We start from the raw sequence: 12,991 nt of genomic DNA, 5'->3' as shown, positions 1-12,991 counted from the left end.
TCGAGAGGCGGCCAGCGGGGGTGGGCAGCTGCTCACGTGCAGCGACACGCGGCCCCAGCGGCCGTGCAGACGGGCCAGGGGCCCCACCACGGCTGTGCCTGAAGGGCCGTTGCATTTCCACACGCGTGTAACCACGCCGCACGCAGCTCCTGTGCAGGAAGGACACGGGAACAGAGCCCCGCGTGTGCCAGGCCCTGGGAGCACTGGCCGGCCGCCCGGGCTTCCTTCGCTACCAAGTTACTTTACCCGCCACTTTCTCCAGCTTTTGATCCGCTGACTTGAACGTGACCTCCGCAGCCCCCAGTGGCTCCCCCCAGACCGGAGGCTGTTTCCTCCAGATCTGCCCAGAGCGTCCGCGTGGAAACGCACTTCCTGCAGTTGTTACTAAGTGTCTGAAGTGTCAGGTTGTCCACAAAGCAGGAGGGGTGCCTCTGTTCCCACCACTCTCCGGAATCTTCCACCCAGGGCACCTGTTTGGTCCACGGACACAGACGCGCCTTCCCTTCCTGCAGGAGGAGGGACGGGGCTCCCAGCAGCGGTGACCCTGGGCCCCGGGCCACCGGGCGTGTGGCTGTCTCCCGCCTAGCTGCTCCCCGCGGCGTCCGGACCCCCTCCCGTCCTGTGGCACGTGCTGGCAGAGGCCCCCTCGCTGCCGCCGCTGTGCACGCCCCCGTGCACCATAACCCTAGGGGCCCAGGTCTGGAAGGAAGTGGGGGCCCGGCCCCTGCCCACCCGTGGCACTGGGGTCGCTGCAGCGCTCACCCCGACATCGACAGGTGGGTCCTGCCCAGGAAAACAGGCTCCCGCAGTGCAGACTCTCCCTGCCCCCTGAGGAATGTGCTGCCCCGGGTCACCTCCGGTGGCCCCCACCCGACCCCGGCCCTCCCGAGGCGATCAGCTCTAAGACGAAGCGGGTAGGAGGCTGGCGGCCTGTGCGTTCAGCACAAGGCCTGCGCCTGGAGCCACACAGGCTCCTCCAGCGCAGACACCACGGTGCCCGGGTGCCAGGCTGGAAAAAAGCAGCTGAGATGGGTTGCATTCCTCAGGGCGCCCAGCAGGGGGTGCTGTGGGCCAAGGAAACTGTGGCTTTGGTGGGTCAAGTGCCCAGGCCTTGTCACAAAGCCTGGTCCTGCCCGTGGGAGCCGGGTCGGCGGTGAGAGCCGCCCCGGATGGACACGCCTGGGCCAGGAGGCGGCCACTCCCACTGCGCTCACACAGGTTCACGCCAGAGGCCGATGCCGCCAAACAGCTGACCCGGGACGTGGGGTGCGACGCGGGTGCCGAGGGGGCGGCACTGGTCCGCTGAGACCCCCGGGACTGCGCTCCCGCCCCTCCTGACTCTGCTGTGCCGGGTGACGTGGGGCAGGGACCTCGCCCGGGGCCCTCTGCGCCCAGGAAGGAGGGCGCTGCACAGGGCGGCCCGCGGCCGTGCGCGAGGCTCTCCAGGGGACACTGCCCGCAGACTCCCGTGCTCGTGGAACGGCCTGAGGGACAGGGGAGCCGGGCGGCACACCCGGCGGGCCCGGACCGGAGCTGACGGCCCCGGACGCTGGTCCCGTGCGGACAGGCCTCCAGCCGACGTGTCTGGGAGGGTCACAGAGATACTGTCACGGGTCCTGAGCGCAGAGCAGCCGGAGTCGCCCGCTGGCACGGGCAGTAAGGACGTCGTGCGAGCGGACAGCTGGCGTGTGCACGGGAGGCCCAGCGGGGGGCCGTGGGGACCGAGAGCTGTGAGGGCCACGTGGGCGTGGGGACTGAGGGCCGTGGGGCCGTGTGGGCCGGGCCCTTCCTCCTGGCTCATTCCGTGTTCACCAGCCCCCCTCGCGCAGCAGCACGAAGCACACGGGACCCGAGGCAGGGACGGCGGGGACGAGAGCCTGGAGCAGAGGCCGCGCAGTCACGGCGCCGGCGGCTCTGTGGCCACTGACGCAGGCAGGAGCCTCGGGGGGCAGGCGTCCGTCCGCGTCACCCCATCTCCTCATGGAAATCGCTTGGAGTCAGAGCCTGTCCTGAAGGCTCTGTCCAAGGGACACGCGGTGTGCACGGCTGTGGGTTCACTATCGTGTCCCGCGTCTGACAGAACTGTGGCTCCTCACGGGAAGGAGACCCGTGAGCTCTGGCTGGAGCGCCTTGGACTGTGGCTGAACTGTCGTCGTTAAGTTGGTATTAACATAATGAGAGTGTGGGGACCAGAGGACCCAGCACCCCCGAGAAATGACAGCATTTTCAGGTCACGAACTCTAGGGCCGCGCTCGCTCGCAAGTTTCCGTGCCACGTCCCCTCCTGGCGCGCGTGGACAGCTGTCCGGGAGCGCGTTCTCCCACTCGCTGACTCCCCGCGTTTCTGGGCGGGCGTGTCTGTGCTCCTGCCCAGAGGGAGGTTTCCCGTCTCCTGGCTGGGCCCAGGGCCGGTCACCTTGGCAGGGACCCCACCTGCCACTTGGTCACTTGGGGTGGAAAATCAGGGTGATGACAAAGCTGCTTTGTGGGGATGACCAGACCCCCGACGCCGGCACGTCCAGGACCTCAGAGGGCCGCCAGGCTGTTACCTGAGCGGGGGAGCGGGGGGCAGGCAGCCTGTGTCCAGAGCGGGGCCGGGCTCGGGGGGCAAGACGATCCTGACAGTCATCCTGCTTCCGCCACTGCCTGGGAGGAGGGCAGCCAGGAGGGGACACAGGCTCGGAGGCCACCCAGGCACAGGCTGCTGGGAAACGGCGCGCGGGCGGGAAGCAGGGCGGAAGGGAGAGGAAAGGAGCCAGGACGAGAGCAGGGGAGACTGAGGCACGACCGCAGTCGAAACGATGCCTCCCTGTTTGTCCGGCTGGACGAAGGGGTTGGTAAACACCGTCCAGGCAGCCCCAGGAGGAGCGGGCAGGCAGGTGTACACGTGCGCACACACACGCACAGTCAGATAGTTGTCGGGGGGAGGATTTATTGCCCGCGCTCGAGTGTCACTGGGGCACACGCTAGACTGGCCCAGATTTGGAAAACAGCCTCAGCGGTGACTGGAAACACAAAGCTGTTTCGAGCATCGAATGCAGGGATCGCGCACTTGACAAAGTGCAGGTACCCTGTCCTCCGTCCCGTCTCTGTCCCACGAAGGTGCGGGCAGATGTGAGCGACACACCGCCCGGACTCAGACGCAGCGCACTTCCCACAGGAGGGAAAGGCCTGGTCGTGTGCTTTCCAGAGTGCACGCCCCCCCCAATCCCCGACGCGGACATATGCTCCCAGGAACCAGCCGGAAGCTGTACTTGCTCACGCCGGGTTCCCGAGCACGCGCCTGTGTTACTGCTGGCAGAGACGGGTCTGGGACGCACAGGCCAGGTCCTGTGGGAGAGAAGCCGCTCTGAGCACGCGGACGGACGGACGGGAGCCCCGCCGCGCCCGTGGGTATCACCGGGCTAATCAGGGGCCCCGCGATCCCATCCTGCACCGGAGCGGCTCCAGGGCCCACCGACCACCTGCCTCTGACAGGTGCAGCCGTGTGACAGTGACGCTATAAAGTCTTATGTTTACACAGTCTCTACGCCCAACGTGTCACTGGGCCTCATGACCTGAGATCAAGGGTCAGGCGCTCCTCCGACCAAGCCGCTGCCCCGAAGTGACCCCTTAATGCGACATCTGTTGATTTACATACAAAGTAAAGATAGTAAAAAAAATCTAGACTGTTCCACACTACTTACTATTATTCCTTTTAAAGTACATTTAAAGGGCACCTGGGTGGCTCAGTCAGTTGAGTGTCCGACTTCGGCTCAGGTCATGATCTCACAGTTCGTGGGTTCGAGCCCCACGTCGGGCTCTGTGCTGACGGCTCAGAGCCGGGAGCTGCTTCGGATTCTGTCTCCCTCTCTCTCTGACCCTCCCCTGCTCTCTCTCTCTCTCTTTCAGAAATAAATAAACATTAAAACAAAATTTAAAAGTGCATTTAAAAGTCAACATGTCCTTTCAGCTCCTGTTCACCGGTGGGTTCTGAGCCAGCAGCCGGGGTGGATGCCACCGCCAGCCCTCAGGCGGCACAATGGGAACATTACCACAGCTTCCGCTCTGGTGGCTCATCCTAATTTGTCCACACTTTTTAAAAAGTAGGTTAAGTTTTTCACAAATTATCATTCGCCCATAAATGCGGTTTGTGGGGAGCACTTCCTGGGGGGACGAACCCCCCATCACGCGCTGACCTACGATCGCCCAGGAGCGCACCCACCTGCTGTGCACCCCGAGTGGAGGTACCAGGCTGTGCGGCGCCCATTTCGGGGCACTTTGCACCACCCGGCCGGGAGGCTCCTCCTCCGCCGGTCCCCGCGATGCTCAGTGAGGATTTACGGCCTGCCCGCGTCCTGGGGACAAGCACACACCCGGTCACGACTGTCATTCCTCAGAGGGACCCCAAGTGCCCGTCCCTCACGCTGCGCTGCCCGTGCCCAGAGGGGGTGTTGGAGCACTGGGGAGGCAGGACGTTCACGTAGAGCAGGGCGGGCACCCTCCCCCATCAGACGAGGACGTCAGGAGGCTGTGGAGCGGGGCCTGCACCGGGAGCCACGGCCGCGGCCACGAAGGCCCGCCTAGACTCCACACCCGCCACCCCCATCTGACGGCACTTTTAATTCATGCAGAAATGCATTCAGAAAACCACAGTCTGTGCGAGGAAAACAGATTACACGCAAGCCTCCTACTTGCACGGACTTCACTATGAACCTCACGCTCGCTGAGGACGCCCTGCGTTTGCAGAGCCATGAAAGTCTCAGACGCACCTGTGCTCCTCTCCTGCTGGGGCCACACCCGGCGGTGGCTGCCCGTCGACCCTCACAGAGCTGGGGTGTCCCCCGTGTGGGGCACACTCTCCCAGGTGGCCGGGGCCCAGAGGAGTCACAGGGCAATTAGGAAATGTCGAGGGACGCGTGGAAGTGGACTCAGGACACACTGGGCCCCTGGGCGCAGAGGTGGCCGAGGGCGGAGGGGGACAGTCCTAGTGACACACGCTTATGTGGGGACGAAGGAAGACCCCAGCCACGCCAGCTCAGTTTGCAGTCTGCGCAGCAGGGAGAGGGAGGACCGGCCGAGCCGGACGTGCAGGAGGAAGGACCAGAGACCAGAGCAGATGGGTCTCACGGGGGGTGTGGCTCAACCTCCCTCCTTCACGCCTGCCTCCGCCTCCCCCCAGGCCCAGCTGTCCTGCGGGACGGGTGCCCCAGGGGCGTGGGTGCCTCCGCCACGGACCGGGACAGTGGACCCTGGACCCAGCATGCTCTCCGGACCCCTCTGCCGGGGACTCGCGGCCACAAGTGTGGGGCAGCCCATCCCACCCGCACATCCCGCGGAGAGGGGCCGCTCCCCGAGCCGCCATCCTGCCCCAGGGACCCCGGCGTTCCGCCCCACCCGCCTCTGTTTGTATCCCTCTCCTCTGCCTGTCGCTGGAGCTCCTGTCCCGTGGTCCATCTCTGCCTACGGCGCTGGGCGCGGGCAGCCACAAGGGCATCAGGGGACAAAGTGGCGGTGGGCTCGGTTCACAAGGTCCTTTCCGCTCAGAGCAGGAACACGTGTGTGCAGGCGTGTGCAAAGCACACGCGCCCCCGACAGCCGCAGACAGGTCACGCCGACTCCCCTCATCAGACCTAATGTTCTCAGAACAAGTAGTTTCACAAACAGGTTTTCAGGGAAAGAAAAACACAGAACTTTCTGTGGACAGAGCACTAGGGCGAGCTGTTTCCCTTTCCATTCTCCGTTTTGTGTTTGTCCTGGAATACGGTTCCGGAGGCTCCGTGAGGAGTGGGCAAGGAAGCTGGCTCCCGGGTCCTGCTCCGGGACATGGGGAGAGACGGGGCGAGGGCGGGCCTCCGGGAGCCGCTGTGCGGAGACAGGAGCCTGAGAACCTGGCCGTCCAGGCCCAGCCTCCTCGTGAGGCCCTGAGCCTGCAGAGCGTCGTCCGTCCTGGAGGAGGAAGGTCCTGATGGAAGGGCGCTCAGACACACCCTCCGCCCGCAGGCTGTACCGCCCACGGCAGCGTCGTTCCCAAGGTCACTTACGACATCCCCCCGACTCAGGACACGACAGCAACAAGCCTTGGGGAGCCACCCTGCCTGCGGAACCCCGAGGGAGGCCGTCCCGTCTCCCGGAAGAACAGCTCTGGGCAGCAGGCTGGGCCCTTGTCCCCGCTGTGTGTGTCTGGCCCGCAGAGGGCCCCGGGGGGCGCGGGACACAGAGGGGGCCTCAGGGGTTCGGCCCCCAGCGTGGCTAGAGCGGAGGCCGGGAGGCTCCGTGCCTGCAGCCTCTGGGAAGTCCCTGAATCTGACCCAGGGGGAGCAGAGGCCAGGAGAGGAGGCAGTGCCCCAGGCGTGTGGCCGGCCGCCAAGCGCGACACTCGCTCAAACTGCACAAGACGCTGGAGGCCGCTGGGCGAGGCCGTGCAGCCTGGCGGTGAGGGCTGGGCGGGAAGCAGGCGCCGGGGCCAGGGCGACTGTGGATCCTGGACGCAGAGCCGTCGGCGAGACACAGCCGCACCCTGTCCCTGTCTCCCGGATGAGCGCCCCACAACCCATGTCCCGTGAGGACCGCCCACCGGGGGCTGAGCCCCGTCTGACTGCCCTGGGCGGGTTTAAACCCCAGAGGACAAACTCCCCGCTTTGCAGCTTCCCCTCTGCCTGGGGACTTTCAAGCTCTCAACGAAAGCAGTTTCAAGTAAAAGGTGAAAGCTCCTTCGGGCGTGGAGGGGAGTGGATCCCGCAAGTGGAAAGGGTGCTCCTGCACGTGGCTGCAGGTCCGAGCCATCGTGGTTTAGGGTGTGGGCTGTCTGGTCCACACAGCGACTCCCGGACGTGGCCTGAGCCCCTCTGTTTCCTGCGTGGACCGTGGACCTTGCCAGCGGCTGTCTGCAGGTCAGTATCGGCCTCGCTGGTGATCTCTGCTGAGTGGTGTCGGTAGCTGTTTCCAAGGCTGCAGAGTCTGGAGTCGATTTCGGGGGACGTCTCCCTCCAGATTCCTGGGAAATGTGTTCCTGTGGCCGACGGCCATCAGTCGTAGAGAGAACGTCTCATTCCTTGGTGTGGGGGGGGGGCTGCAGGCACAACTTCACACAGTGACACGGTGGCCGTGTCTCATGGTGATGCCCACAAACTTGAAACTGCACATCGTGCTCAGTTACGGGAAGATCAGCGCCTCACCCTGTAACGCTCGGCAGAGAGGGCGCGGCACCCAGCCCGCCTGACGGTGTTTGCCGACGGATCTGCGTTTCTGCTGCTCCGCAGATTCAGGGGCTGCCCGCGGCTCACCCACCGCCAGCGTCCCCTGCCCGCGGCTCACTCTCCGCCAGCGTCCCCTGCCCGCGGCTCACCCACCGCCAGCGTCCCCTGCCCACGGGCTCACCCACTGCCAGTGTCCACACTCTTAAGACCAAGTGATTCTTACAAGAGGCTTGGTCGCCGTCCTACAGCGGGAGCCGCTGCGGAACGGAAGTCCGGGAATCCCACCAGGCGCTTCCCTGCAGTACGTGGTGCCTCCAGCAGGGGGGCGGTGAGCAGTCCGTGAGCAGTGAGAACAGCCCTGAAGGGCAGAGGCAGCTGGGAGGGGGCAGGGGGCTGAGGACAGGCCCCAGCCCCGCGCAGACCCCGGCTTTCAGCAGCTGCTCCACGGCTGAGCAGAGGTGACACATTTCGGAAGGTGACGGACCGACACTTTCGTAGGGGTTTTCTGGGGCCTCAGGAGCACCGTGCCACCTCTTGGGGACCGGGCGCCGGGAATCTTCTCTCCCTGTTCTGCGGTGTAGACGTCCAAGGTCAAAGTGTCGGGGGGCTGCTGAGGCACGCCCCGCTCCAGCCTCCCTCCCGCGTCGGGGGTTTGCTGGACACGCCTGACTCGTAGACACCTCACCCCGGTCTCTGCCCTCGTCTCCACTGGCCCCTCTCCGTGTGCGTCCCTGCCCCCTCCCCCACCCCGTGAGGACGCAGCCCTGCTGGGTGGGGACCACCCGCTCCAGCATGACCTCATCTCAGCTAGTTTCATCCGCAGCCACCCCACGTCCAAATATAGTCACGTTCCAAGTCACCAGAGGCTGGGTCTTCAGCACGTGACTTGGGGACGCCTGTCGGCCTGTAACAGGGACCTCAGGTGGTCGACAGGGAAGTTAAACGAGGTGAGAGCTAGATTTACTAGCCTACGGGACACGTGATTTCCGGGTGTGGCCATTAGCGGGTAATCCGAAGGAATTCCTCACAGGGTCGCCTGAACTGTGGTGAACGTTAGTTCCGTTAGACGCAACCGATCTGTTACAAAGCGTGTCACTAAAATACCAGTTGTGGGACAGACAGTAAACTCACTGCCAGGGACAGAAGTCGAGGCAGAGGGGGCCTTGGAGTTTAAAGCAAATGGGTGCCGGCTCTGCCAGCGCAACTCAGCGAGGGGACGGGGAGAGGGGAGCCGTCACAGGTGCGGGGCTTCACTTAGGACAGAAGCAGGGCCGCGGCTGACTGTGGTCGGTCACACCCACGGAACACAGCAGTGGCGTCACAGAGGTGACAGCTGACTGCTGTGGTTCTGGGGTTTGGCTATTTAGAAACCTGCTTCTGTAGGATGTAGGAACATGGGGAGACGTCCCTTCCCAGGTCAGGCGGCAGCCGCCTCTGAACACGCCGGAAGTGGCCGGGAGCCACGGACGTGCCCACGTGTGGAGGTCACTGCATCACTGGGAGACAGGAAGGACACAGCAACGTTGAGAGCCTCGGGGGCCACGGGGCGAGGCTGCAGGGACCCGCCTAAGGCGGGGGCCACGGGGCGCATGGCAGCACGGCAGACCGCGGGGGCAGTCGTGGACCTGGTGCAGCAGACGCTCCGCGGGTGGGGAGGGGCGGTCAGACAGCATGGGCACGGCTTCTTGCACTTAACGCACACGAGAAAATTCAGCAGGAGTCTGAGCTCGATTCCCACGAGCTCCTAGTGAGACAGGGGCAGCGAGGGGGCAGATGCCCATATAGGCTCCGGAGGCCCCGTCACCAACTCCCCAGCTCCCGGGTCCCAGAGTCTGCCCTGCAGGGGGGCTGCGGCCGGAGACGGGTTCTTATCCAGAGGACTTAGTTCTCTGAGAATCCGGGGGTCTCGACTCCGAAGGGAGCACTTCCTGTGGCCTTTAACGTTCCCAGGACCCCTGCCCCAGGTCTATGCCTGTGGACCCCAGCCCTGGGTCTACACCCGGGAAACCCCATTCCCCTGAGACTGACTATACCTGCGGGACCCCAGCCCCGGGTCTATACCTGCGGGATCCCAGCCCCAGGTCTACACCCTCAGGACCCCAGCCCCGGGTTTACACCCGCGGGACCCCATCCCTGGGTCTATACCTGCAGGCACATGACTCCCTGGACGTGAGGGACACTGTTTGAAGCATAATAAAGAAGCAGAACGCCTAATGCTTCGTACAGAACAGCTCCGGGGAAGGAGGGCTTGGGGTCCTGCTCCCCCACACTGGCCCGCATGAAAGAGCAGCCCTGCCCCCTGGGAGGAAGTGGCACCCTGTCGTCAGGAGGGAGAGCTTACCACCTGCAGACCGCCGTCCAGGTGACACCTGCCAGGCCGCCGACCAGCAGGGCGCCCAGCGCCATGGAGACCCAGGACGCCTTCGGGAGCCTCCCGGAGTCTGGGGACAAGGAGCCAGTTAGGGAGCCGGCCGGCCGAGGGTGCGGCCAGTGTGCCCCGCGAGCCCGAGCCCACCGTGGTCCCGAGGGCCCGCCTCTGCTGGCGGCGGTGTGGCGCACCTGGGGGCAGCTATCTGCCTGAAGCAGCCGTTTCAACAGATGGCTCCCCCAAACGTGAGGTGTAGGGAGAGCGGTGGAGAGCACAGGGCACGTGAGCCCCGTGGAGAGGTGCTGGGGGCCTAACCCTAACCCGAGCGGGCAGGTGGGGGGAGGCACAATGTGACGCCACGAGCTCACCCAGGTGGAGGGTGACCTCTATCAGCAGGTGGCCAGCTATTGGCGCCCGTTCATTCCGGAAAGAAACTGAGTAGGGCTGATGGGTACAGACCAGAAGAGGTCGTGGCCTGACGGGGGGTGGGGGGGGAGGAGCAGCGAGTGTGGGGAGAGGACGGGACGGTGTCCCCGAGCTGGAGGGGACGGGACGGTGTCCCTGACGCAGGAGAGGACGGGAAGCTGCCCCCGCATTACCTCACACTTCATGAGTGTCGTGTCTGTCCCNCCCCCCCCCCACCCAGAGTCAGGGGTCGTGGCACAGGGAACACGCACAGGGCGTCAGGGGACAAGCATCTTGGAGGATCACCTGCAGCCGTCTGGAAGGCGCACTGCAGACGTGCTCAGGACGCTCGAGGAGGGGGGCTCACCTGCACACGTCGTTCCGTCCTCCCCCAGCACGTACGGGTCGGTGCACTCACAGCGGAAGCTGCCCTTGGTGTTCCGGCACCGGGCCGAGGGGTGGCAGGGGGGCTGCGCCACGTCTGCACACTCGTTCACATCTGCACGAAGCACGCGGGGGTCAGGGCCGACCCTCCCGGCTCCCTGTGACGCCCCTCCCTGTGACGTCTCCCCCAGCTCCCTGTGACGCCCCTCCCTGTGATGCCCCCCCAGCTCCCTGTGACGTTCCCCTCCCGGCTCCCTGTGACGTCCCCTCCCGGCTCCCTGTGACGTCCCCTCCCGGCTCCCTGTGACGCCCCCTCCCGGCTCCCTGTGACGCCCCCTCCCTGTGATGTCCCCTCCCCAGCTCCCTGTGACGTCTCCCCCAGCTCCCTGTGACTCTCCCCCCCCGGCTCCCTGTGACACCCCCCCCAGCTCCGGCTCTCACCCAGGGTGCACGACGGGCTCCCTGAACTGCTGACAATTGAGCACAAGAGCCCCCTCAGGCCCTGTGGGGCGTGTCCCTCTCGGGGGAGCCTCTCCGGGAGCACCTGCTTCCTCCTCGCCGGTGGGCGTCCCCCGGCCTCTGAGGTCAGCCCAAGAGCTGGTCGGCCACCTTGCGACGCTGCTGCCCAGTACGACCGGGCCGTGTGGTGGGTGTGCGGGCAGGGCTGTTCCTGGCACGGGCGCCCAGGGTGCGGGCTGCCCTCATCTGGGCTTTCCCCACGTGTAAATGGGTGTGATTATGCACATTCAAGGAGTCAGGGGTCAAGGCTGCAGTGCGACTTTTGGGGGACCTTCTGTGCCCAGGCTGGGGGCTGTACTTTCTGGTCGTCCTGCCAGGGGAAGCCGCTGGGCATGTGGGACAGACCCACAGGGGTCTCACGCACCCCCAGTGTCCCGGTTGCTTGCACGGATCCACGCGAAGCCCAAGCCTCACTCACCTGCCCAGGTGTGTCTCACCCCCCCACCCCCCGAGCTGGGGGTGCTGACCCAGGCCTCCCCGTCCAGGAGACGCAGGAACCACAATTTGTATTCATCGATCACACACCCTCCGGGCAGCAACAGCGCAAAGAGCCAGACTCACAGCCTTGGATCCATCTTGAAGTCCCGACTCGGAAGCCCTCACAAGAGTCTCATTACAGTTAATTCCTAGCTCCTTTTCCCACCAGCCTTTCTTGCGGACAGGTTAGCGGAAAAGCAGGGTGAGTGAAGACGGGGTGCGTCTCCTCTGATCCGTGCACTGAATCCTCAGGTGAGCTTTCCTTTCCTTTCTGCAGCCGTGGCCGTGGGCCGTGGCCGTGGGCCGTGGCTGTGGGCTGTGGGCCTTGGTTCACCGAGGACGGAGGCGGCTGTGATGTTCACACCAGTTCACCCCACGAGGGAAAGCACTCCCTGCACTGTGTTCGGTCTGTTTCTCCTTGACTTAGAAACTCCCAGCGCAGGGCACAGATGGGGTGAGAACACTGTGCACAGAAATAGCGCATTTATACCACGGGCTGCTCCGCGTGAGTTCTCCGGAATTTGTTTAAACATATCATATCTTAATCCTTAACGCCTTAGTACAAAACACAGGTCGTGTGAATAAAAGGCTAATGCCCTCTCCTTCCTCATCCCGTCTCCCTGGGCCAAGTTTGAAACCAAGGTTACTGAGTCCTCGTCTTCATGAAGGCATTTCAAGTATTTCACAAGTAGGCTCCTCTGGCCCCCGGCGGTTCTCAGGGTGCGGCGCTCTGTGGCGCGCGTCTTCACGGACGGTACGGCGCCAGGGGACGTGCTATAGTCCATGCTGTAGACGCACCCAAATCCACACCCCCTGCCCTTGACTCCCTGTTCCTAACGTGCGTATGAGCCTCGTGCTGTGCCTGTAACTGAGGCGGCCGGGCAGGGTGAGCGGGGGCGCGGCCGGGGTCAGTCAGAGGCCGCCCGCCCCAGCTGGTAGCCTTGCAGGCAGGTGCAGACTCAGGAGCTCGGGCGCCCGGGGCACCTGGGAGCCGGCGACGTCGCTGCTGGCGGGCAGTACGAGCGGCCGTGTGCGGGCAGACGCTAAGGAAGAAAATGCGTGATGGGAGGCGGGCTGAGAAGGGGCGGCCGAGGACTAAAATCCGCCTAAATCAACAGATAAAACGTCCCGGTATTCAGTGGGTCCCTGTGAGCTCTGTGGAGGCGAACCTCGGACGTCTCCCGGCCGCGGCCAACGGGGCGGGTCCCCCAGCCTCTCCGCTCACGTCCTGCTCGTGCAAATCTGGGCGCAGCCGTTTCCCAGGCCAGGCCTGTGCTTGGCGGCACGTCCCTCAGGGGCACCCCCGACAGGGCCCTGGAGCCGGGGACCCCGCCGAGCAGGCGCGCGGCCGGCACTGCAGCAGCTGTGGGTGCTCACATCTCCCGCCGTCTGTCTCGCGCGACTCAGAGCCAGAAGCGTGTGCCCACGGCAGCCCCTCAGGACGAGACGCTGCTGCCCCCGAGGCCGGAGCGGGAATCTCTGTCACTGCGGTGAGGCGAGCGAGAGGTGACACTGCTGCCTGCACTTCCGCGGCCGGGCGCCCTGCACCGCCGTCCGCGCCAGAACGTGCGCCTCCTCCTGGACGGGAACCCCCGCGGCTCCGCTCTCACCGGGAGTCCGGCCTCCACGCAGGGCTCGGCTGCAGACACGTCCATTCCGCC

At 65.0% G+C, this 12,991-nt stretch overlaps 1 protein-coding gene across 1 annotated transcript in view; it reads right to left on the bottom strand.

Moving 5' to 3' along the window:
* Positions 1–1,607: 1,607 nt before the first annotated feature.
* The window catches only part of TPO (thyroid peroxidase), a 39,744-nt gene continuing 28,360 nt past the window's right edge, over positions 1,608–12,991 (bottom strand). The window contains exons 14-18 of the mRNA XM_077758292.1: positions 10,318–10,449; positions 9,519–9,618; positions 4,182–4,336; positions 2,549–2,645; positions 1,608–1,728 (exon numbers count right to left, since the gene is read on the bottom strand). Coding sequence (XP_077614418.1) covers positions 1,608–1,728; positions 2,549–2,645; positions 4,182–4,336; positions 9,519–9,618; positions 10,318–10,449 — 605 coding nt within the window. The remainder of the gene's footprint in view (positions 1,729–2,548; positions 2,646–4,181; positions 4,337–9,518; positions 9,619–10,317; positions 10,450–12,991) is intronic.

This window comes from Crocuta crocuta, unplaced genomic scaffold (genome assembly GCF_008692635.1).
Source record: "Crocuta crocuta isolate KB4526 unplaced genomic scaffold, BGI_CrCroc_1.0 scaffold750, whole genome shotgun sequence".
Classification (NCBI taxonomy): Eukaryota; Metazoa; Chordata; class Mammalia; order Carnivora; family Hyaenidae; genus Crocuta; species Crocuta crocuta.
The sequence above is the reverse complement of the archived record's forward strand: the minus strand, read 5'-3'. Positions and strand labels throughout refer to the sequence as shown.